General features: G+C 35.0%; 2 protein-coding genes and 1 long non-coding RNA gene across 6 annotated transcripts; 1 reads left to right on the plus strand and 2 right to left on the minus strand.

Moving 5' to 3' along the window:
* Nucleotides 1-1,895: 1,895 nt before the first annotated feature.
* LOC135146727 (uncharacterized) lies at nt 1,896-4,043 on the minus strand. Its single transcript, XM_064086885.1, has one exon. The coding sequence runs from the start codon at nt 4,041-4,043 to the stop codon at nt 1,896-1,898; it is 2,148 nt and encodes a 715-aa protein (XP_063942955.1).
* Nucleotides 4,044-5,985: 1,942 nt separating this feature from the next.
* LOC108210096 (uncharacterized) lies at nt 5,986-11,911 on the minus strand. Of its 4 annotated transcripts, none has more exons than XR_010288897.1 (5): nt 11,584-11,911; nt 11,080-11,218; nt 10,552-10,671; nt 6,545-8,103; nt 5,986-6,399 (listed from the first exon to the last, which is right to left on the minus strand). It is a non-coding gene; the product is annotated as an uncharacterized LOC108210096 (long non-coding RNA). The 4 variants fall into 4 exon arrangements; XR_010288898.1 differs by lacking the exon at nt 11,080-11,218 and having other exon boundaries at nt 6,545-6,753; nt 7,719-8,103; nt 11,584-11,906; XR_010288899.1 differs by lacking the exon at nt 11,080-11,218 and having other exon boundaries at nt 6,545-6,699; nt 7,719-8,103; nt 11,584-11,905.
* An 11,122-nt stretch (nt 11,912-23,033) lies between these two features.
* Nucleotides 23,034-25,518, plus strand: LOC108207967 (exocyst complex component EXO70I). The gene has a single exon (XM_017378430.2). The coding sequence runs from the start codon at nt 23,210-23,212 to the stop codon at nt 25,337-25,339; it is 2,130 nt and encodes a 709-aa protein (XP_017233919.1). The 5' UTR covers nt 23,034-23,209; the 3' UTR covers nt 25,340-25,518.
* The last annotated feature ends 221 nt before the right edge of the window (nt 25,519-25,739 follow it).

The following is a 25,739-nucleotide window of genomic DNA, read 5'->3' on the forward strand; positions in this document are numbered from 1 at the left end:
AGATAACCAAACTACCCTGACAAAAAAAAAAAGATAACCAAACTACTGCTAAAATAAAAAATCATGACACTTTGGTCATTAGGTATATTAGTAATTAGTAATATTCATACAGTATATAAATATAATTTAAGTATAATTTAAATATATATATATATATATATATATATATATATATATATAATTTTTGTTATGTCGGTTAAAACGAAATTATGATTTTAGAAATCGGACCGAACCGAAATTTTTGTTTGGCTATAACCGAACTAACCGGATTTTTAAAATCTTCCAAACCAAACTGAATCGAATTTGTACAGTTCGGTTCGGTTTGCTCACCCCTACCGCCCATATGTCGTGTTGAAATTTGCAAATTATTGCACAGAATATCATTCTTTTTCTTCGTAAAAGAACTATGAAATGAGCATTTTTTTTTTAAAATTACAAACTTGGCGGTATTTAATTGGATTTGAAAGGGTTTTTTTATTGGGAAATTTACAGGATTTTTTCATTCATGCAATCCAGATGTATTCAACTCAGATTTTAAAATATATATCAAAATTTTGAAATATTCGATCAGGATTTTAAATTATGCTATAAAATATGGTCGTATTCAATTAGAATTACGAAATATGCTGGTATTTAATTGGGATTGTTTAAAATCTATTAAAATAAATGCGATAGTATTCAAATGTTGGAATTTTTTTTTTGAACTTCATAATATGATGAATTTTATAACATTATTCAGTGTATTTTATGTTTTTCAAAATCCCATCATAAATCATGGTATTTTGAAACATCATACTTAAATCTTAAATTTATCATATTAAGATTAAGTTAAATACTATAATAGTAAGTCATTATTCTAAGGCAAACAAACGGGCTAAAAATGAAGAAAGACTTAATAATTATCAAGAACGAAGTAATCCTTTACTTTCCTTTGTTTAAGTACCTTTTTATGAGAAAGGAGAATAGGAAAAAAAATAAACTCTCTAAAAAAAAGATAATTTTTAGAGAGATATAATTCTTAATGTTTGGTGAACTAATGCAATATATCATTTTTTTGTAATCAAAAATGCTAGGTTGAAATATTTATTATTATTGAGATTTCTATAAAAAAAACTTTTTATTGCGAATTCTTGGCTTGGGAACTAAACAAATCAAGGCGTCAAATGTCGAAACTACTTCCGTTGGCAAGTTAAGAATTAGGAACCTAAATCTCATCATGTGTCGCGTAGGGCTCTCTAGGGAGTGGTTCAAGCGTTCAGTTCCTCAACCTTTTGGACATGCGCCTCAATGTCTGTTATAGTGTTATTTCAGAATCTTGAAACTTTAGTATACAAACTTTGCAAAGTAAAGATATCATATTGGCTTTTAGAAACATTTGCTTATTGCAAAGTAAAGAATGTCGAAAGTTATATTTATAGTTTGTTTGATGAGAACAGGAAGTATCCAGAGGTGAATAAGCACTGGGGACTGGGGAGTCTTCTGGAACAATAAGCAAGCCAAGTGTGAGATCAATTTTCAGGGTAGCTACTACTATCTTACTAGCTGTGTGTGTTTAATAAGGTCCGGTTCACACGATTCTGTATGTGTGTTTGTGTTTCAAATAAGGAATGTCCACTTTTCTTAGATTGCTTGTACCAAATTTTGGTGATTTGGCTGTACTATAAAATCAAAAAAATTACTTGAAACAACTCAACATCTTGATTTGCAGAGTACCGTACCCTAGAAAAAAATAATCTTAGTGGAGGACAGAGTGTTTGTGTTCTTGCGGAACACTGTGTTATTTTTGCTGTACAAAGTGTTGTTGTAAAACAATATAAATCATACAAATTAAAAGAATATTTTCACGAAAATATTTTTCTATGGATCTGATTTTCCCAATCCATTTTTCCTAGGACTCAAAACCCAAAATGAGGGTGAAACTTATCTCCGAGGCCAAGCTGAGTCATCAATAACCAAACAATGGTGACAAGTTCACCACCTTTACTTAGTTGTTGAGCGTGAGCATTTGGTTTGATATGAATTGCTCCGGATGATAGCAGTTCCACCCAAATCTTGCTCATTAGGTTCCATCTCTCAGAGGATTCTATCTTTTCCAGCAATTTAGCCAATCTCGCTGCTTTCAACAATATGTACATACCTCTGTCTTCTTCAGTAATATATGCCAACCTTCCTGTTTCAAAATTAAGTAACTCTTCACAAACTATCCTATGTGACTCCACCTCTGGTAGTCCCTCCATTATTGAAGAACTCTTGTCCAAGAAACTCTTAGCCACAGCACAAGTGTCACGAAATCTTATTAGTCCGATTCTAGAAACAGCTGACATCATACCAGGCTTCATCACTAGGAGATATATCATGTAGTCTGATATTAACTTGGCGATCCTTGTGTACTCTTGCTCACCATCAATGTTTTCACCTTTATCCTTAGTGAACCAAATTTCAGTGGCAATGTGCCATAAAAGAAGGCTCTCATCATACTCAACATTTTCAACATAAAGAATTAGATCAGAGTCGCTGTAGCCTTCATTTCTAAGTACCCATTCACCTGTGGCTGAACATATTTTCTTAGCAGCGTCCAACTCATATGCCCTGTCCAACTTCCTTTTCAACTCTTGAAAAATGAATTCTTTCATGTAGAAAGGCAATGGGTGCTGTTTCACATACACTATCTTGTCAAGGAAGGCTGTAATGCCAAATTGATCAAAAAAAGTTTCCTTTCCTCCTGAACGTCTATGTAAACAATAATATATAAAATTGTATCCTGAAATAGACTCCTCCCACCTGCTACCCGTCGTCGGTTTTGACACACAATCTTTCCCTCTGCCACGTACCCCACCGATATTTAGCAACCAACATATGATCTTCCTTCTTCTGACATTAACACTCAGTATAAAATTACTGAACATACATTCCCACGATTGCTCATTGGGATTATATCTAGGATTTTCATGATCAGGGGAAGGTTTGATCTTCACAACTGTCCAGTCAGAGAAAACAAGCATGAAAAATGCGATGACTTCCAACACAATTCCTCCGATAAGCAAAGTATAGGTGATTCCTACTTCAAATCCTTCGAGTCTAAGATGCTTTTTATCAGCATAATGAAAGAGCACCAATGAAGTGACAATGGCAAGAAAGGATACAGCGTGACAGCTGAACCCAAATCGATGATACACTACAGGAAGCTTGGTGAACAGGACATCATAAAGAAAATTTAATTCTACCTCAACAATTCTGAAGGCGTGATCACAGGAACTGAAGAATTCCCGGGTATGGTGGCGCTGAGTGATGCTAAAGATGAGATCTACAGCCAATCCTTTATAAACAGTGAAGAAAAGAAAAGCATACTGCACAACATCCAACTCCAGTGTATTTAGATCAGTTGCCTCCATCCTGTCCACGGCTTCAACCACTCTATCTGGCTTCTGAAGCGTTTCAGTTCTGACAGCTCGCAATTTTTTAAGATCGTAATCCCTTTTCCTTGTGAATTCCTCAAGGTCAAGATCAGGCTCCTTAAGTATGGAGTCGCGGAAGGTATTAGCACTTGCACAATACAAAGCATATGTGCGCTCGCTATATTTGATGAATCCACACAGAAACATAAGCAATGATGGAACCAACAGTTTGTCAGGTGTGAGAAACTGATAGAAAACATAAGCCACTGCAATGCACTGTGTAATCAAGGAAAATAAATGCCTGAGCCACAGCTCATTATCCTCCAGGGCGAAAGCAGTGATGGGATCCGGACCACCAAGGTGAGCCAGGAGAAAAGGAGCCCAGAAAGTGTGCAATATATTTTTTTCAGGCGAATTAAGGAAAATCTGCTTGCTTGAGATGAGTCCAATCGCGAAAATTGCAGTGCCATCTGCAAGTAGGTATGCTGGCCAAAGAAGGATATCTAGCCATTTGCCGGAGACTATCTTTCTTAAAGGTGCGGCTAAAATCAACAATATTTGAAGGAAAAGGCTAAGTAGCATGCAAATCCCAATTTCCCATTCACTGAAAAAGTATCTCACTTCTCTTTCAACTTTACCCACACCCATTTGAAAAAAGAAAAAATCAGTTAATTTGAACCAGTTATCAATCTAGCAGAAGAAGAAATGTTTGTGATGATGATGCATAATTGAGCATGCATCTTATATCTACAAATGTAGCAGATAAAAAATACAGCTTGTAAGATAAAACTGGGCAGAAAACACGTAAACAGAGATGCTTTCTTGAGGCCTTAAAGTATAAGATTCAGTTGGAGCAAAAGTATAGTTCTAGTCACAAATGTACAGATTAGCACGTTAAGTCATAAGTCCAATTTTAAACCCAAACGGGCTCTAGAATTCTTTGCCGATGTTAACCACTTAGCATACAAAACCTAAGAACCAGCTAAAAAACAAGCATCACATTTCTAAATCACATCTTGATACCACAAATGATGACGAGTCTAATGAACCACGACTATATCGTTTATAGACTAAATCACGTCTTGATACCACAAATGAATGATGAATGCTCTTAATCTATGTAGTTTGTAAATTGATATATGTTTCTCATTTGGTTCGAGGGAACATTTCCACAGATGATGTTACAAATTTTGTATAACATATGTTAACTTGAGTGCCAAGAGATTCAGAAACAACTAATTAAATGAAATGGAAAAATGAAAAAGAGAAGATATAACAAAGTGGAATATATTTGCCTTTCAATGAAGGCTAGGGATTTTAGGTCTGTATCAGCTTTCTACTTGGAGAAATTCTCTTGCGTTAAGAAAGAAATCATATTCTAATATTCCATACTGCCTCTGAACTTAATCAATGTCGCCCATACCGTCGTGTTGAAATTTACAGATTATTGCGCAGAATATCATTTTTTTTCTTCATAAAAGAACTCTGAGATGAGCATGTTAAGATTTTAAAATGACAAGCCCAGCCGACGAGGATATTCAATTGGAATTTAAAAAAAAAAAATCTCCTTCATGAGATTTAGGTGTACTAAACTCGGATTTTAAAATATATAATAAAATCTTGAGATATTCAATTATAATTTTAAATTATACTACTATATTTGATGATATTTAATTAGGTTTTTAAATTATACTTAAAACTAGTGAAAAAGCCGCGCTTCGCAGCGGCGTTATGAATTTTTTATAAATTTAGACAAAATATTGTTTTAGCTACTTTCCCGTCAAACATAATACTAATAAAAAAATATTATTATTTAGGTAAAAATTAATTTGGGCCGTCCTCCCCTTAAACACAATACTAATAAATAATCTTTTTTATAAATTTTGATACGAAATAATATTATAATTCCATAAAAGTTATTTTCAGTTGGGTTCCTGTTAAACATATCTTCAATATATTATATATTATCGAAAATAAGAATTGTATATATTACTTTACATAACTTAAATATAAATTGTATTTTATCTATTATTATTAGTTTGAATAAATATAATCCTATTTCTTTTAGGATTACTAAATAAGAAAAGAATTGTATCATCGTTAGAATTCTATAAGAAATACTATTGTATCATCTTTTGAATTTAATAAAAAATACCAAATAAGAAAAGAACTGGATCATCTTTAGAATTAAATAAGAAAAGAATTGTATTACTTTTAGAATTCTTGGACCTGATTTTTTGAATTATAATTATATTTTCTCTCCGAAATTCAAGAAAATTTAGAAGATTGAATCGAACATCCTAGAGACGCTCGCATCCTCCTTTATATATATATATATTGATGATTGATTGATGATTCTGTTGGTATTTAATTAAAACTAGCATTAGTGCCCGTGCAAGGCTCTGCCTAGTATGAAACTCATATTATCCTTACAGTACATGCTCGAAGAAGTGCTGTATAAAGTAGTAGAGAATATATATAATATAAAGATACCGTCTAACAAAGTAGATGTATTATTTGGCGGTATTAAAGAAGTTACTGATTACTCTCTAAATGATGTAGCTGCCAAATCTAACAGTTTTAACAGAAGTATCAAGAAAGGATACCACTATACATAATACAATACGTAAATATCCAAATTAGTGCATCAGAGTCACCCTTAACACTTGACAGTGTCATTTTGGAACAAACTTCTCACCTTGAAAGGGACCCGGAAATGATGTCCGTTTCCAATCATCAATAGGAATATGCAAGCACCATATATCAAAATTCCTTCGAAGGAACAAAAGAAACAAAATTAACCGTTGGCATTTGGCAATAGCATTCTTAAACAATTTGGAAATGGTAATTTACAAATTTAAATAGCCTCCACGGATCTTGAGCCCTAGACGTCTCACTAAAGTTCAAATCCCCGATTTGTACCGAGCAGACTTGAGAGTACTAATGAACTTACTGTCCAAGCCTTTGATATTTCAAAGAAAGTCCAAGTCCAACTCATCAAGACCTGCAATTTTTATAGGAAACCCTTTATTCATAATGTCATCAAGACACACAAATAAATGTCGTCCTTGTGATAAGTGATCGGTACTCCTCAGAACGAGAGTTTCATAGACTTGTAATACAACAAGGGTGAGTTTGAAATAAGGAACCTGGTAAAGAGAGCAAAAGAGGACAGTTTTCCGGTGTGGAAGAGCACTCGAACAGGGAAATCTTAGCGGGCCACTGTCAGATGATGTGAGCAAATGCTTGGAGTGTTCCAAGAAGTCCTTAAAGCTCCGACGCTCCATTTTCTCATGATTATCACCTGCTTTCTTGGACATGGAACTACTTATGTTTCTTGCACTAATATCTTTAGTAGCTGAAATAAATAGTGGAATATGTCGATTTGTCACCAATTTTTTAATCAATCTAAGTTTGAGGGACAAAACCACTTAATTGATGTTCCCTTAAAAAACGGAGCCACATAAGACAGTTTAGAGAAGTCCAGACTTTGCTGATATTAGTGCAGAGATATCAGAATTTTAGAAAGAGCTGGCAGCAAACTGCGGAGCTCTGTAGTCGATGCTCCCAAGTAGAATACATCACCTTCAGGTATGCCTAAACTAACGATCAACCACAACTCATACAAACCAAGTGATTTGGTGTAAATACTTTTTGAATTAAACTTGACTTTCAAATTAGTAAACTTATGCGTTAACTCAGCTGATTAAAGCTCTCAAAAAACACAGGCTCCTTAAATGTATGAAACAAAGGTTGGCAATTCAAGGTTATTAATATTGCCAAAAATAAACATGTATGAATTCATATATCTATGCTACAGGTTGCAATGATCTTTACTCTATTTAAGAGAATAATAAAACTCTCCAAGCAAAATTTATTAATGCCTAAATACGGTTAGCATAGGATGCCAAATAAGATATCACTTTTATGTATTAGTCTGCTATATACAAATATACATTTTTATTTATCATTTCTATCATTATTTGGTCACTCATATGCAATGAGCTAAACATGTGTTTTTTAGGAAGAAAAAAAAGTCTATTTCCTGTATAAATATATGTTATGTATGCCATGTAAAATTTATATGAAAAGATTAGAAATAGTATCTTTAAACCTCTTTATATATATATATAGATGTGTTTGTCTGCATGATTAAGGTTTTTGGTTGTAGTCTAGTTATATAGGCCAACTATAGGAAATGAAACCAGTAGATTAAGTGATCTAGCTAAGAGATGTGATAAAAAGCTTATATACAGGTGCATCATGCATGCATGCCTTCCGTTGCAGCAATAAAAAAGTTTTGAAATCAAGAAAGAAACCTGCCTTTGTTTATCATTTATACTCTGAGTTCATAAGTGTCCCCAATTCGACTCCAGTTTACGTCCGACCTGTACTCATATTCTGGATCTTCAAAATTTCAGGAGCACTGTAGCAAGTGGCAGCTTCTTTTAACTTATCATCCATTCCATCTGACAAGGTGTTAAAACTCTCATCCAAGCCATCAAAAATTTCTGATCTGTTATCCAAATTAAATCTGCCACCAGAATTGCCATAATCAGAATTGTAGCTCTCAGCCCTATCTAGTCTTCAGAAGAAAGATTGCTAACTTGGACTGTCATTCCAGTTATTCCCAGTGAGACCTCCAAATATTCACTACTCAACGTCATCTAAAGTCTCAATTTTTTATTACTTTCATTGGCCTGAGCACCTGTAAAAAGTATACCAACAATACATTTAATTTTTATCCATCCCCAAGCTGTTTAAATTCGAAAACTTGTTGAATGCGCCTAATGAATATATATACATATAATCAAGTAAAACAAACATATAACATCAAGATTGAACAGTAAATCAGAATAGCTTACGATGTATCATAACTAATATGATGCCAAAATGAGCCATTTTATATCCTTGTTAACCCTAATCAACCTAGACCTTACAGCAGGGCCATAACTGCCTAAGATCTACTAGGGACAAATAACCCCGCTCAACTCCCAACTGCATGAAAACTTATTCTCACACAATACATGTATAAATTTAAAATTAATCAAAATATTTTTTAAAAAAATATCCCTCAAAATTAAGGAGTTATTTATATGGTAGGATTCCAATTCATTTAACGGAGGCCACAATAATATTCGGAAAATGGTAGAGCACCCAAATTCATTCCCAAAATATATCCTAAATGCCACGTGTGTCATGATATAATTGGCTATAACTCTGTTAAACATAATGGACCCCCTACATATACAATAAATCCACCGATAAAAACATCTTAAACTGAACGCCAAGTCATTTGAGAAGAATTTTAGGAACCCAATTTGGATTCTCTGGCATTATTCATACCATTCTCCTAGATCTCCGTATCAAAGCTTATTACCATTTCCATTAACCGAGTCAAAATCACATTCCAAACATCCCCAAGTATCTGGCCAAATGTCACTTAGACGGCTAAAACTATCTCTTCCAAGAAATGTACAATGTAAGCATATATTCCAACACATCATACATCCGAACATGAAATTGCACAAATATACTACGATTAATACACAATAGCAAATTGAATCTGCTGAAAAAGCTCTGACTCTGACCCCGAAACAGGCCACAGAAGTTCTCGACTGATGAGACAACCTAACATTGAAAGACCTCAATACACACTGAATAAGTTTCATCTTCATATACATTTAAAAAAGTATTCACGTAGGACACATTTGAGTACATTATTTCGCACAAGCACAGGTAAGTTGAATCATAGAATTGAATAAACTAATCTTGGTAGATTATCACTGTAAGTAAACAAAAAAGTAGACATACAAATAAAGATACAAGAAAGAGAAACAAATTGACAAAAATGTATGCAGAGACAGGGTTTATGTATACTTTTCATATATATATTTTAAGTAATTTTCATGATTTTTTACGTTTTGCCCTTGTTACGCATAGAAAAACTTTTTAATACTTATTATTAATTTTAAATATGTCTATATATATATATTATGTTATTTAAGAATCAATTATTTTATTTTTACTTTTGTGTATTATGTTTTATAATATGCATTCTACTTCTTTTTAAAAAATATGAGGCACTGTAAAGGTATCTATTAATGTAATTGGGCTGCGTCTAATCTGGGTAACCTCACAAACAGCATGTATGCCACTGAAGCTGAAGAAACATATAAAGTCTATTAATAATAGTATGATCCCCTGTACTTCTGTGGCTCGATTTTTATTTATCTTGAGGTATAATCCATAAAGCTAGCATATCATAGTAGCCATAGCTAATGACATTTACATCAATTTTAAAGTTTGATATGCCTCTGTCTGATCTTAAAAGAACAAAATAAGATCCTTTTGTGAACCAGATAGTAAAAAATACATAACGCTAGTAGCATATTAAGTTCAGTACTCAATTTAGCTACAGCTTACTTGTAATTGTAACCGGCTTGAGTGAGCAGAATTAAGCTTTTTTTACTCTCTCATTCTCTAATCATGGGAAGCCATTCCCTCTAACATCAATAGCTTCACAAAAATTTTGTATCCTAAATGTAGCATCTTATTGTTTATCACTTAATGTCGATATTGGATACTATATATAAGGAATTAAAGTCACACAGCCATGAACATCAATTGATAATGCAATCCTATACTATTGCCCTCTACAACAACTTCATATATTGATTATTGATATACATATAACTATATATGAGATAATTTCAAGGTAAGGAATCCACTGCGAAGACTCTTCTATATGACATAAAATTAGCAGTCCATAAGCCAAGATAGTACTTTTCGAGAGCATGACATAAATCATCAGGAACATCTTTAAATGCTCAGAAATGTGGTACATGAGCAGTTCTAAAAAGTTCAGTCTTTTTTGACCTGAACAGAGTTATGAGTCAATAATATTGCTCCCACCAACATAACTCCGTGTGTAAGTTGCAGATGAAGCAATTTCAATAATTTTCAATTGTCTTGTAGCCAACTTTTCTTTGCTTAGATTATGCCCCTAGCCACATCTCAGGCTAATTACAAGATAGAAAAATATGTTTAATCATCTCAATTAAGGTTTTTTTTTTATATAAAACCTCATATAGCAACCTGGCCCAAATGGCTAGTGAAAACTGAAAAGTATAAATTTACGAGTTCAGAGTCTTACATTTTTTGAGTTGTCGTCGTCTGCTTCGGAAAGATAATGCCAAGACCTCCAGACAGGAATTAAATATGATTACACAACTGGAGGGGCTTCTTGATTAGTATAATAGCAAAACAGTTCATCCTGCAAAAGATGTTAAAATCAGGTTGAACATAATTGTTGATGCGCATCATGTTTCCAAAAAAAAAAAAAATCCAATGTCAAGTAATATAAGAATTGTTTTTGCGCTTGAATGACATATGACATCAAGTAGAGCTCGATCATCTTTAAAATATGATGAAGGACAATAGTTAAACAATTGTTGCTGCACACAAGTTTTAAACCTCCACTGGTAAAGGTGAACACGCAGATTATATGCATAGACCGCACATAGAATTATAGATTGGGCACAATCTCTAGTTTACATGTATCTGTTGCCGCTATTCGTTCAGGAATTTCATCAAACAAGCAATGGCATCATGTTTCTATATGCATGATCCTTTATTTGGGCCGTACATTGACGCACATGAACGACACCATAAATCAGCTCACCATCCGGTCGGAAGACGAAAGGAGCCGAGCAAGCAAGCAGAATGAGGTAATTGGTGCGTCCAGAGAAGTTGATGACGAGGATTAGTGTGTTGCATACTTGGATGCGTCTCCCTTGTCTATGCACTAGTTCACATTTCCACTAAAACCCAAAAAAAATTCAGACTTGTTTGAAAAGATAGGGTAATGTAGTATTTGTGTTATCTTTACTTTTTCAAATATTAGTGGTTCCGATGAGGCTGAAGTTTCTCACATGATTTCTTTATAATCTCCTATATGCTCTGCCAACTGTATCTGGATAATTTTACACTCATAAAGCTGTAAATCAGACTACATACAGAAACTTAATAAAAAACGAATAATTGTTTGTCCTTAACACTGCTTGCGATATACAATTACTATATTAACACATTGAAACCCATAATATAAGGAAAACATCTATGGCTTAACAGCTGCAATTCAGACAATTTATAAAAGAGTTCGAAACTCTATAATGATCTGTCGTACCTTTTAGACGCACCTTTGTAGTCCTCATCGGAAGTTTTCGTCGATTGACAGACTGGGACAATTAAATTGGAAACCCCTAAATTGAAGCAAAAACCCCTAATTTGATAAGAGTATCGGTGATCATATAATCATCTTATATGCTAATTCATTTACATGAGCATGGATTTACGATTAAAGAGAGTATGAGGAGGAGAAGCTATAAGAGTCTGCGGAGGAAACTGCGGAGAAATCTGTGCATATATCTATGGGTATCATGTGCGTGGGGTTTAATTAGCAGGGCTGGAAATCAGGTTTAAAATGACCGAGCCAACAATTAATTTGCTCAGGTAAACGACCTGTTCTCGTATAATAGATATAGTAGATAGTAGATTTATTAAGCTATTATGATATTCAAATGGTTATAGACTTTTTTGGATTTCATACAATGATAGATTCTGTGACATTATTCCGCGTGTTTTATGTTTTTTGAAATCCCGCCATAATTTATTGGATTTTAAAACATTCTGCTTAGATCTTAAAGACCCTAACACATTTTATATAGAATTCACGTAAAATCAAAATTAGATATAATTCATTAAAATCCCAGTTAGATAGACACAGACCACATTAGCACCACATCAGAGAAACTACTCTATACTAATCGTTAAAAAACTAACGCAAGTTATCAGGAGGCCAAGATTAAAATGAAAAAAGGTTCCATATATCATAATTTTCAAGTATAGACCAAAATATTAAAGTTACGAGAAACGCATTTTGATTTAGAATTTCTAAACACTTGACGATTTGATATTAAGACGTGAAAGAGGATGAACGCGGCATGAATTTGAGTTTTGGATTGTAAATTGATATTATTGGTAGTATTAGTTAGCTACATGTCACAACTAATTAGTTGTACATATTCCAGCTGTCAATTAGTTGTAGGTTAGTTAGAGCTAGTTAGTTTTCCACTATTCTGCTTGTATATATACTCTGTTGTTTAGTGAAATGAAACCACTTCTTCTCTTTCATCATTCTTCTCCTCTCTCACTACTCCTCCATAACTCTCTAAAAGCAGAAATTAACATGGTATCAGAGCCAGCAATGGCGATTACGTAATAAGTGCATCGCTCGATCCTACATTCATCTTCATCGCGAATTCTTCATTAGTTCTTCAGATTCTCAGGTCATTTCTCACTCCAGTAAGAGATATTTTACTGAATTGTGTTGAGATTGTGTTGTCATTTCATAGATCGAGACTTCTAATTGACGTTTCTTGCTGTTCTGATCATTATCGAGATTGTTTCTTGATAATTTCTGAGTTTCGATTTCTTGAATTGTGTTTTTGTTGACAAATTGTTCGATTGCATTTCTTGACCTAAAATCCATGGCAAATAATGATCCTACTAGTCATTACTATATTCATCCATCTGATGCTCATACTTTACAACTAGTTTCTGTGAAATTCAATGGAGATGGATTTCATAGCTGGAAACGATCTATGATTCTCACTTTATCCACTAAGAACAAATTAGGTTTTGTTGACGGTTCCATTGATGTACCTGATATTACTACTGCTGAGTACAAGTGTTGGGAACGATGTAACAATCTGGTTATTACTTGGTTATTGTATAATCTTGATGAAACAATTGCCAAGAGTGTTCAATATTTTCCAACTGCAAGGGAACTCTGGGAAGATTTGGAAGACAGATATGGCTGTACTTCAATTTCACAAGTATACGCTCTTGAGCAGCAATTGTTTGAACTCACTCAAGGTTCTGATTCTGTATCAGTGTTTTTCACTAAAATGAAAACTCTGTGGGAAGGACTAAATGATGCTAGTCCACTACTCTACTGCACATGTAACAAGTGTACATGTGGATTATCTCAAAGGCTGGTACTAAAACAACAAGAACAGAGGATCTTGCAATTTATGATGAGGCTAACTGAGGCTTTCTCTTTGGTGAGAAGCAATGTATTGATGATGCAGCCTCTGCCAAACATATCTCAAGTCTACAGACTGTTTGCTCAGGAAGAAAAGCATAAGTCTATTGCTAGTGGCTCTACTAGTACTGTTCCAGCTGAATCTTTGGCATTCTATGCAGACAACAAGAAATACAATCCACAAAATTCAAGTCAAAGATTCAATTCCAATTATCAGAAGAGCACAGGTTCAAGAAACACAGCAGATCCATCAAAGAAAAAGTACTTTTGCAATCATTGTAAGATTCCTGGTCATAGCATTGAAAGATGCTTCAAAATCCATGGTTATCCACCTGGATTCCAAGCTAAACAACAACAACAACATCAGAGGAAGGGATTTGCTGCTATGGCACAGCAAGATTCTGCAGATGATGCACCTGATAACTCTAATGATACTGTGAGCATGGAGCAGTATAATCACTTGCTCAAGCTGCTAAGTCAACAGAATATTCAGCCAGATTCAGATAATGACAATCCTAAACTTGCAATGCTGGCAGGTAATTTCTGTCTTCTTGCTGGTATGAGTCATCAATGGATACTTGACAGTGGCTCTACTGATCATATCTGTCCTAATCTGGATAGTTTCATCTCTTATGATATTGTTGATGATAAGGATAGTTTTATTACTATTCCTGATGGTACAAAAGTTCAAGTGACACATATAGGGACAGTGAAAGTGAATGATGATCTCACTTTACACAAAGTTCTTTATGTTCCCCAATTTCAGTTCAGACTGATCTCTGTTAACAAATTATGTGCTGATTTGAAATGCAACATAATTTTTTCTGATGATCAATGTTTTATTCAGGGCCATTCTCTGAAAAGGCCTCAGATTCTTCTTGGTAGACTATCAGGTGGCTTGTATTGTGTCCAGAATACTATTACAACACAAAATCAGGATCAATCAAAGTTCTGTCACACAGCTGTTTCTAAAGATGTAGAGGACACAAGACTCTGGCATTTGCGGATGGGACATCTACCATTTTCTAAGCTTCAGTTGTTACTACCTCTTAAATCTGTTCAAGATTGTGTAAATACTACTGTTTGTCAAATTTGTCCTGCAGCAAGACAAGTAAGGAAATCTTTCCCTTCTAGCTATATCAAGAGTACAAAACCTTTTGCATTGTTGCACTTAGATATATGGGGGCCATACAAAACCCCATCACACTCTGGTTGTACTCAATTTCTGACAATTGTGGATGATTTTACGCGTTTTACTTGGGTTCATTTGCTTAAATCCAAATCTCAAGTATATGATGTTCTGATCAATTTTCTGGCTTATGTGGAGAATCAGTTTAAGACAACTGTGTTAAGTATTCGTTCTGACAATGCTTTAGAGCTTAGTGCTGGATTAGTTGCTCAACTTTGTAAAACTAAGGGGATTCTCCAGCAAACATCATGTGCTTACACTCCACAACAAAATGGTGTTGTGGAGCGAAAGCATAGACATCTGCTAGAAACTGCTAGGGCACTATCACTTCAGGCCAAATTACCACTTAAATTTTGGGGGGATTCTATCTTATGTGCCACTTACCTGATAAACAGAATGCCTCTACAATCCATTGCCAATCAAACACCTTATTTCAGACTCTATGGTTCTCTTCCTACATATGATGACTTAAGAGTTTATGGTTGTCTGTGTTATGTTTCTACACTGAAAGTCAATCGGTCTAAGTTTGAACCTAGAGCTACAGCTTGTGTTTTCCTTGGATATTCTAATTCTCAGAAAGGTTATAGAATTTATGATCTCAGGACTAACACAGAGTCAGTCTCCAGAGATGTGGTATTTCATGAATCCATTTTTCCTTTTCACATGATTGCTGATACATCTAAATCTGATTTTCTAAATAGTACTTTCCTTCCAAAGTTTTCCAGTTCTGTTCCATCTGTAGACACTCCTGTTGAACCTCCTAATACAAATCATCACACATCCCATGAATCTCAGAATAATAGTGATAGTACTCATAATGAGCATGAGTCTCAACAGCATGACAATAGTCATTGTGAACAGCATGATTCTCAGATAAATGACCCTCCTGTTAGACAATCTTCAAGGTCTAAACACCCCCCCACTTATCTGACTGATTACTATTGTAATCTAGCTACACATACTGAATTCCCAATTGATCACTGGTGCAATTTAGTGGATGGTACTTGTTTGCCTCCATCCCATTTTACCTTTTTATCACAACAGTCTGTCATTGCTGAGCCTACATCATATTCAGAAGCTGCTGCTAATCCAATTTGGGTTGCAGCTATGGAGAAAGAGCTTACAGCTCTTGAACATAATAAAACATGGGATCTTGTTCCTTTGCCACCCGGCAAGAAAGCCATTGGTAGTCGTTGGGTTTTCAAAGTGAAATTAAATGCAGATGGTTCATTAGAACGATGCAAAGCTCGTTTGGTAGCAAAAGGGTTCAATCAGAAACCTGGAATTGATTTTACAGAGACTTTTTCACCTGTGGTAAAGATGACCACAGTGAGATGTTTGTTATCTTTGGCTGCTAGTAAACGTTGGAAACTTTACCAACTTGATGTTAATAACGCATTCCTCCATGGAGATCTGCTAGAGGAAGTTTACATGACAGTACCTGAGGGTGTTCCAAACCCATATAATCTTGTTTGTCGATTAAGAAAATCTCTTTACGGGTTGAGACAAGCATCTCGACAGTGGTTCGATAAACTGACTGATACATTGTTGCTACAAGGATACACTCAGTCTAGAAATGATTACAGTTTATTCATCTACAAGCATGGAACTGATATCACAATTCTAGCTGTGTATGTGGATGACATTATTCTCACTGGAAGTAATCTCGAGCACATTCAATCAGTAAAGCAAGATCTTCACGATAAATTCAGCATAAAAGATCTTGGTGTACTGCATTATTTCTTAGGTATTGAAGTTACTTACTTCACTGATGGAATTGTCATGAGCCAAAACAAGTTTACTAAAGAGTTATTACAAGGATGTAATATGGATCTCTCCAAGCGTGCTGTCACACCACTACCTATACATCTCAAATTACATGCTGATGATGGTGATTTGTTATCAGACCCTGAAACTTACAGGTCCCATGTAGGCAAATTAAATTTTTTGACCAATACAAGGCCTGACTTAAGTTACACTGTACAGTGCCTCAGCCAATTTATGCAGAATCCTAGAACATCTCATCTCCAAGCCTTGCATCATACTCTACGATACATTTCTTCTACTGCTGGGCAGGGAATCAAACTTCAAGGTCCAGAAAAACTCACTCTCCAAGCCTTTTCAGACTCTGATTGGGCATCTTGTCCAAATACCAGACGTTCTGTAACAGGCTATGTTCTTCTCTTAGGAGGATCTCCTATTTCCTGGAAGTCGAAGAAGCAATCCACAGTTTCAAAGTCAAGCTCTGAGGCGGAATATCGAGCTATGGCAGCAGCTGCTTCTGAAGTCACTTGGGTCGTTCGACTTCTAGAAGAAATAGGTGTTTCTGGTCTTTCTCCAGTCACTCTCCATTGTGACAATCAATCAGCTTTACACATTGCAAAGAACCCAGTGTTTCACGAACGAACGAAGCACATTGAGGTCGATTGCCACTTCACTCGTGATAAAGTTCTTGAAGGATTGTTACAGCTCTCTTATCTTCCTACAAAGCATCAATTAGCTGATATCTTAACCAAGATTGTGCCGTCTCCACAGTTGCAAGATTTATGCTCCAAGTTAGGATTATCTGATTCTCAGATACCTCCTAACTTGAGGGAGGCTATTGGTAGTATTAGTTAGCTACATGTCACAGCTAATTAGTTGTACATATTCCAGCTGTCAATTAGTTGTAGGTTAGTTAGAGCTAGTTAGTTTTCCACTATTCTGCTTGTATATATACTCTGTTGTTTAGTGAAATGAAACCACTTCTTCTCTTTCATCATTCTTCTCCTCTCTCACTACTCCTCCATAACTCTCTAAAAGCAGAAATTAACAGATATTTTTTTTCCGTCAGGTACCTTTAATTGTATATAGATATTTGAGACCATCTTCTCCAGTGACAATGACAAGGAAAAAGGTGATAATAATGGAGAAGCAAGAAAACCTTGTTTCTCATGACTTTTGTGAATTAGACGACCTAAAATATTATTTATGATTATTATTTATCATCTTTTATGGTTTATATATTAAACCAACAACAAACATATATTAGATTATTGGGTCCTGTTCACTGACAATCGCGTGTCAGGAAGGGGTTATCTAACACATTGTGCGGAGGTCGTTAGATCTATATTTTAAGGGCTCAGATTCAATCTTTTTTTAATAGATCAACTATTAATATCCGCGAACCGGCAAAGTTTCGATCCGCGGAAAAGCAAACTCCCGTTCTGCGGATGTAGTAGACAAAGAATACAGCTTATAAGATAAAACTAGGCAGAAAACCGTAAACAGAGATGCTTACTTGAGGCCTTAAAATATAAGATTCAGCTGGAGCCAAAGTATAGTTCTAGTCACAAATGTAAAAATTAGCATGTCAAGTCATAAGTAACAATTTTAAATTCAGTCAAACAGGCTTTAGAATTCTTCGCCGATGTTAACCACTTTAGCATACAAAATCTAAAAATCATCTAAAAAATCACACATCACATTTCAAAATCACGTCTTGACACCACAGATGATGACGAGTCTAATATGATCACGATTATGTAGTTTGTAGACTAAATCACATCTTGATACCATAAATGAATGATGAACGCTCTTAATCTATGTGGTTTGAATCACTAATATCTAGTTTGTATATTGCAATATGTTTCTCATTGATTCAAGGGAACATTTCTGAAGACGATGTTACAAGTTTTGTATGACATATATCAATTTTACTGCCAAGAGATCAAGAACAACTGATTAAAGGATATGGAAAAATTAAAAAAGGGAAGATATAACAAAGTGGAATGCATTTGCTTCTGAACGAGTACTAGGGATTTTAAGTCTATCAGCTTTCTACTTTGGAGAAATTCTCTTGTGTTAAGAAAGAAATCATATTCTAATATTCTATACTGCCTTTGGAGAAATTCTCTTGCGTTAAGAAAGAAATCATATTCTTAAATTTATCATATTAAGACTAAGTTAAATAGTATAATAGTAAGTCATTATTTTAAGGTAAACAAACGGACTAAAAATGAAGAAAGACTTGCAAATTCTTGGCTTGCGAACTAAACAAATCAGGGTGTCGAGCACGATTGGATAGCCCAGTGGTGGGTTTATCCTCTGTTGTCCCGGGACACCCGGGTTCGACTCTGGCTCACCCCGAGAATTGTTAGAACAGATACTAATTTGTAAGGCATATAAACCTGCATTGTCAAAAAAACAAATCAGGGTGTCAAATGTCGAAACAACTTCTCGGCAAGTTAAGAATTGGGAACCTAAATCTCACCATGTGTCGCGTGGGACTCTCTGGGGAGTGGTCCAAGCGTTCCTCAACCTTTTGGCAATTAATGACATGCGCCTCAATGTCTGTTATAGTGTTATTTCAGAATCTTGAAACTTTAGTATACAAACTTTGCAAAGTAAAGATATCATATTGGCCTTTTGCTTATCAGTCACCGCTCAACTTTTTCTATAGAAGAAACATTTGCTATAGAGCTCAATGAGTTTGTGATGAACATTCAGCCATCAAGAACCGCTAATTGTTATAATATTCATGTAAAATTGAGAAGAAAAAAAATGAATGCGTTTTATTACAATAATGGGATGATATGAACAATCTTTATATGAAATGCGATGTCCATGACTTGAACAGCCACTTAATTTTATTACTTGCCATCACCAAAGGAAACCAACTAAAAACTAGAACCCGAATTGGTGAGTCTGAGTCTGATCCATGACAACGACGACGCGAGCTCCGGATCCTGGTTTCTGGTTTGTATTTCTAAGGATGTCCATTTCCTGGTCCTCCCCCAAAGTGTGCGCATTCTTGAGGGCATCCATCGATGCAAGTTTGGTACAATTTACCCGGGGGCAACTTGCCTGCGGCTCTAGAGTCATCGCAGGCATCATGGCACACTTTGATGCAGTCGAAAGCCTTGGTCTCGGTAACAAGTGATCCCATCACCAGACAAACTACTAGCACACCAATAACAACCATCTTATTATCATTGAAGGAACCCATGTCGATCGCTAATATTTTCAGCTTGTTTAATTAAGTATCTTGCTTTTTCGAACTAAACTTGGGTGAAATGTGAATTTATATTGTTCTTCCATCTGAAAGAGGCCGCAGATTGCAGGGCATTGCTTGAATTACTCGTGCATGTAGGTGCATGCTTAGATTTCTCTATCTTCTCTGCTCAAAACCACACGCCTATTATCAGAGATTAAATGTTATGTGATCCATCGTCCATTATTAAGTACTCCTATTATTAGAGATTACAGACTAATGTGTTTCTTTTGGTTTTTTAAGCATCTCCAACGGTGTTGGCTATAATCGTCGGCTAAATTGGACCTGTAACTCATTATGTAAAATTTGTTGAACCTGTAAGACATTTTCTTTCGATGGTATTGGCTATATTGGTTGGTTATAATTTAAAAATAGTATGTTATTAATATTTTGGATTGTTATAAATAGAATATGTCACTTTAATGTGGTAATAGGTGATGTATAATCTTTCTACAGATTTTCATACAGACCTGTAGCGGATCGACAAATATAGCCTACCATAGGAGGTTGGCTATAGATGGTTGGAGCGTGAATTTTTGGAGCAATTAGCTATAATTTTTATTTTTGGTATGACAACTAGGATTTTAGCTAAGGGGTCTTCATGGTTGGAGATGCTCGCCAGCAGCTGGAAGTAAAAAATGCTATTATAATTTTTTTTTGATTTTTTAGTGATTTGCATTTCAGTATGAAATTTTTAAAATTTTAATATGTAGTAAACTTACTTATTAATAAAGTTTTTTATTTTAATAATTTGAATTTTTTGTAAATATATAAATTTAAATTACCAATCACTCAATTGATGTAAAAGTTATCCAAACACTTTTTAATAAATTATAAGTCAAGCTCACTTATCATTTGTAAACACCTTTTTTATTTTAAATAATAAATCATTTCTTTTAAACTAAGTCAAACGATATAGTTTTACTAATGAATTTCGGTCAAATTATATCTATTGTTAGACTAAATAATCTTCACCTTTTGCTAGATTATATATTTCCTCAGGTTTTCTATCTCATCTTGTCAATATGCTGTTGAAGTCAAAAAGAACATGCTAAAAAATTGAAAGAAGTTAAAGATAAATAAGATAAACTCAAAACATTTTTTTTAAGGTCTACATAAATGTAGATGAATTGTATCGAAATACAATAAATCGCATTCTGGATTTTTTTCTTTCAAGAAAGTTTATCATCTAACCGAAAGTCATGCAAAAATAACTCCGAACGCTTAGACGATTAAACTTAAATTAATAAGAAAAGAATAACCATAGAGGAAGTCACAAACCGCTAGCTTCCAAAATATCCTGAGAAAAAAACAAATCAAACAAAACATAAATTAATATACGAGAAAATCATATATATATATATATATATATATATATAAATAAATTTAATTAGTGTACAAAAGATAGTACATCTAATAAAAACAAAAAACAAAAAGAGTTAATATATCAAAATAAAGACATAAAAATAGAGAATAAATAAATTAATGTACAAGTATTAGTAAATCTAAAAAAGAAATCTAACGAAACCCTTTGGTTAGACATATAAAAATTTAAGAGGGTGTATTCGATTGAGATTTTAATGGATTGTTTTTAGTCCATGGATTTTAATGGATTGTATGTGATTTTGATTTTGTGCGGATTTTTAAAAAAATGTCGCAGAGTTAATAGAATTTAACCACAATACTTCAAAATCCCTTTGATTTTGGTGGGATTTCGAAAACTTAAAATACACTGAATAATGCCACAAAATCCATCATTTTATGAAATCCAAAAATATCCATCAGCATTTGAATATCATCAGATTTTAATGGATTTTAAACAATCTCAATTGAATACCATCGAATTTTAAAGCATAATTTAAATCTCAATTGAATATCACCAGATTTTGTAGCATAATTTAAAATCCCAATTGAATACCTCAAGATTTTAATGGATTTCAAACAATCCCAATCGAATATCCTCGGATTTCACGAATGAAAAAAAATGCTTTAAAATCCCAATCCAAAATACACCCCACTTAATAAATTTAACTGGATAATAATATAATAAACTTTTAAATTAATTAGATTTTAATTGAGTGCAGACTAGTAATCCTACTTTGTTAATAGCTTTTCCAGCTAGCGTTTGTCCATAAATGACCTTTAGAGAATCTGTTGATTCAGCTTCAGCCACGATGGGGTCGTTTGGTTCGAAGAGTGGTATCGGGTTGGAATGAGGAATCGGGTTAAGCTGGTATGGGTTTGAGGTATCATATCTGATATCATGTGTTTGGTTGAGTGCCGGAATCAATATATGCAATTTTTGTAAAAAATAAGTTATTAATTTATATTAATTGAAAAAATTAATAAAATTATTATTGTTATATATTTTTGCATCATTGATTTAATTTTGTATAAAACATTAATATTTGATTACTTAAATAGAGACAAAAAAATCAAAAATGAATGGATACCCATACCTCCATCTCATACCCACCTCCCCACCTAGGTATCAAAAACTCATACCTTAGGGGTTTAAGGTATGGATTTGAGATTATATTTTCACCAACCAAACACTAGGTATGGGTTTGGAATGGACAAACCCCATACCTGATTCCACATACCCATGAACCAAACGACCCCTTTGGGTTGGTTATTACTTCTAGCTCATTGGACTTTGTTTTCAGCTTTTCTATTACTATTTCTGGTGAGATGGAGCTGTCATTCTCCATGATTGCAAAAGAAGATAGTTAATGGGAGAAGAAGGGAGAGTAAGATATTATGAAAGCAACTATAATCCACTGATCTGTTTTTATATAAGTATAACGTAATCAATCTCTCCTCAAATTAAGATAAACTCAAAACAGTTTGATGGTATAATATTTTGATAAATTATTTTATTTTAACATTTTCTGATATATAATTTTATTTCCGGCCAACGGAGATTAGTGTGGCATTTCCTAAAAACACATTATATATCATTTTAAAAAGCGGACAAAAAATTAATATCAAATTCCATGGAAAAATTTTGTTTGCAATATTGAATTGATTATTATAAACAAAACTTTTTCCTTTAGCATATGATGGCACTGCTTTATAATAAAATTAAATAGTTAACAAAAAATTGGTGACTGTTAGTCAAAACTTAAAGACTTGTGAGGGTACACAACATACATCAGAGGGTGACATGCTTGCTTGGTGAGAAAAAGGCAGGTGGGAGTTGGACTGCAAAGGAAATTAAGATGAGTGAGAGTAAAGCAGAGGCAAATTTGTTGTTATTTTTGCAAGTCAAGCACACTATAACTGGTTGGTAACATTCTGAGTTGCCTTTTGCTTGCAAGTTATGAGGTTGGTTTGAATTCTTTGGTGATCAACAACTTGTTCTGGTTGCATGTCTGTTTTGGTGAGTTTTGGTGAGAAACTCATAACAGAATAGTTGAGTGAGTGTATTACAAAAGACTTTGCTCTGCAGTCCTACATGTTTATACCAAACATTGATTTTTATTATGACAAGGGCAGTTGAGTTGGACAGGCTCATTGCTGCTAGAGACGTTTTGAGGAATGGTATCGCGGAATCAAGAGACATGGCTTGGGCTATTAGTGAAGCAGGATGCAGATTGGAGGAGATGAACCAACGGTTGCCTGCACTGGAAGGTTCTTTGAAGAATATTGCGCGGAAATGTGAGATGAACAAGTTTCATGTGGATCATGCTGTTGGCCCTGCTGCTGCGGTGTTGAGCATTTATAATGTTGTCATTCAGCTCCAAGAATGGCTTGTTGTGGCTGATCTGCGTGATTCTGATGTGCTAATACCTTATGTTTATCAGGTGAAAAGACTAGAAGAAGCGCTCGGGTTTCTGACACAAAATTGCAAGTTAGCAGTTTTGTGGCTGGAAGACGTGGTTGAGCTGGTGGAAAACAATGCAGTACGTGCACAGTACAACCATTGTTTTTTCTCAGGTCATGTTAGGAAATCTTTGGGAATTTTAAGAAATTTGCAGGCTATGGAAGAGCGGTCTCGCCTTGATGGAGGTTTGCTTCATGCTGCATTCACAAATCTGCAGAAGGAATTCAGACATCTCTTGGTTCAAAATACTTATCCTCTCAAACAACAAACGAATGACACCGATAGTACTGCAGTTTCGCTATTAGCTTATCCTGTTCCTGTTGTGGAGAAGTTGCAACTCATTTTGGAGAGGCTGACTGCTAATAATCAGCTTGACAGATGTGTATCCATCTACACAGAGGTTCGGGCCTTCAACTTACAAGCAACAGTACAAGCACTTGATTTCGGTTACCTTGAGACAACCTCTCTATCTGAATTTGATAGCCTCCAAAGCGTAGAGAGCTGCATTGAGAAATGGAGTGATGATTTGGAATTTGTGGTGAAGCATCTACTAGAGCTGGAATACAGAGCCAGCAATGCTGTATTCAACCGAGAAGTGGATGGATTAGATGTTGCAAATGAATGTTTTGCCAAGACTGTAATGAAATGTGGACTATTGCAGCGGTTCATCAAATTTGCAAACACCATCACCAGAGGAAAGAAAGAAGCAGTTAAGCTCCTAAAGCTGTTGGACATTTTTGAATCTCTCAACAAATTGCGGATGAATTTTAACAGACTCTTTGGGGGGCAAACCTGTGTGGAGATCCAGAGTCAGATGAGAGACCTTATCAAGAAGGTGATTAATGAAGCTTGTGATATATTCTGGGAACTGCCAGCTCATGTTGAGTCGCAAAGACAGTCTACACCTCCTGCAGATGGAGGCATCCCGAGGCTTTTAAGCTTCGTGGTTGATTACTCCAATGAGTTGTTAAGTGAGTACTACAGACCTATATTGACTCAGGTCCTGGAAATTCACTGGAGTTGGAATTGTAATCATGCCCCCAAGGAGGATCTGGAGAAGCAGCGACAGCAATTCCTGTTAAATGAGGAGCTTCACTATAAGAAGATAATGAAGGCGCTTGAGCTTAATATACAGGCATGGGGAAGGACTTATAAAGACTCAACACTGTCCTACATTTTCCTGATGAACAGCCACTGGTACTTGTGCAATAACTTGAAGGGCACGGAGATTGGTGACGTGATGGGGGATTTATGGTTAAGAGGACATGAGGAGTGTGTAGAACATTACTCATCTGTATTCGTGAGAGAGAGTTGGGGAAGACTGGCTCCTCTTTTAACTGAAGAGGATGAGGGTCTGCAGGTCTTGCTCTCAGGTGGTGGGACAGCAGTTCTACGTGATTCGATGAAGAGGAGAATCAAAGCCTTTACCGAGGCTTTTGATGAAATGTACAGAAAGCAGTGCCATTGGGTTGTGCCTGATACAGGATTAAGATGGAAGATATGCCAGCTCCTGGTGAGGGCTGTTGTCCCAGTTTATAGCAACTTCATTCTAAGCTGCATCTCTAATCTGGAGGCAGAGGCGGCAGAGAAAGACGGAAATTTTAGTCCAACTCTTGCTGGAAAGAGGTGTGTAAATAACAGCAAAGAGAGCTTGGAGAATATGCTGTGCTCCTTATTTCAGCCTAAGCTGGCAAAGAAGCATGGCGCTTCCGCTAAATCCAGACACTTGATTGGTAAAATCAAGAATGTTGTCACCAACCACTTTCTATCAACTTCTGCTGCTGCCTAATTCATTTGATTCTTATTATATGTACATATGATTAACAAAAAGCAACATATTCACTTCCATCCAAGCCAAGTTGGTGTGATGGAAGACAGAAACTGGCAATATTGGACTTGGTGTGTATATATTTCTTGGATTGGTGGATATGTATCATTGTATATAGACTTTTCGCATTTTCTAGATTATATGGCATCATTATAACAAGGACGTGAACACAAATCTATTCAAGCAGCTGATCCAGAACATACGAACGATAATAGCATACGTCTAGTGGAAAAGAAAAAGGGCTGGATATGAAAACCCTAGAATGAGGCTTTTTTTTCCGCTGAATATATGCTACTAACATACGTATGTCAGGTATTATAGTAACAAACACAAGATCATCCAATTTAACAATTAAAGTATT

The sequence above is a fragment of the Daucus carota genome, chromosome 2 (genome assembly GCF_001625215.2).
Source record: "Daucus carota subsp. sativus chromosome 2, DH1 v3.0, whole genome shotgun sequence".
In the NCBI taxonomy this organism is placed as follows: domain Eukaryota; kingdom Viridiplantae; phylum Streptophyta; class Magnoliopsida; order Apiales; family Apiaceae; genus Daucus; species Daucus carota.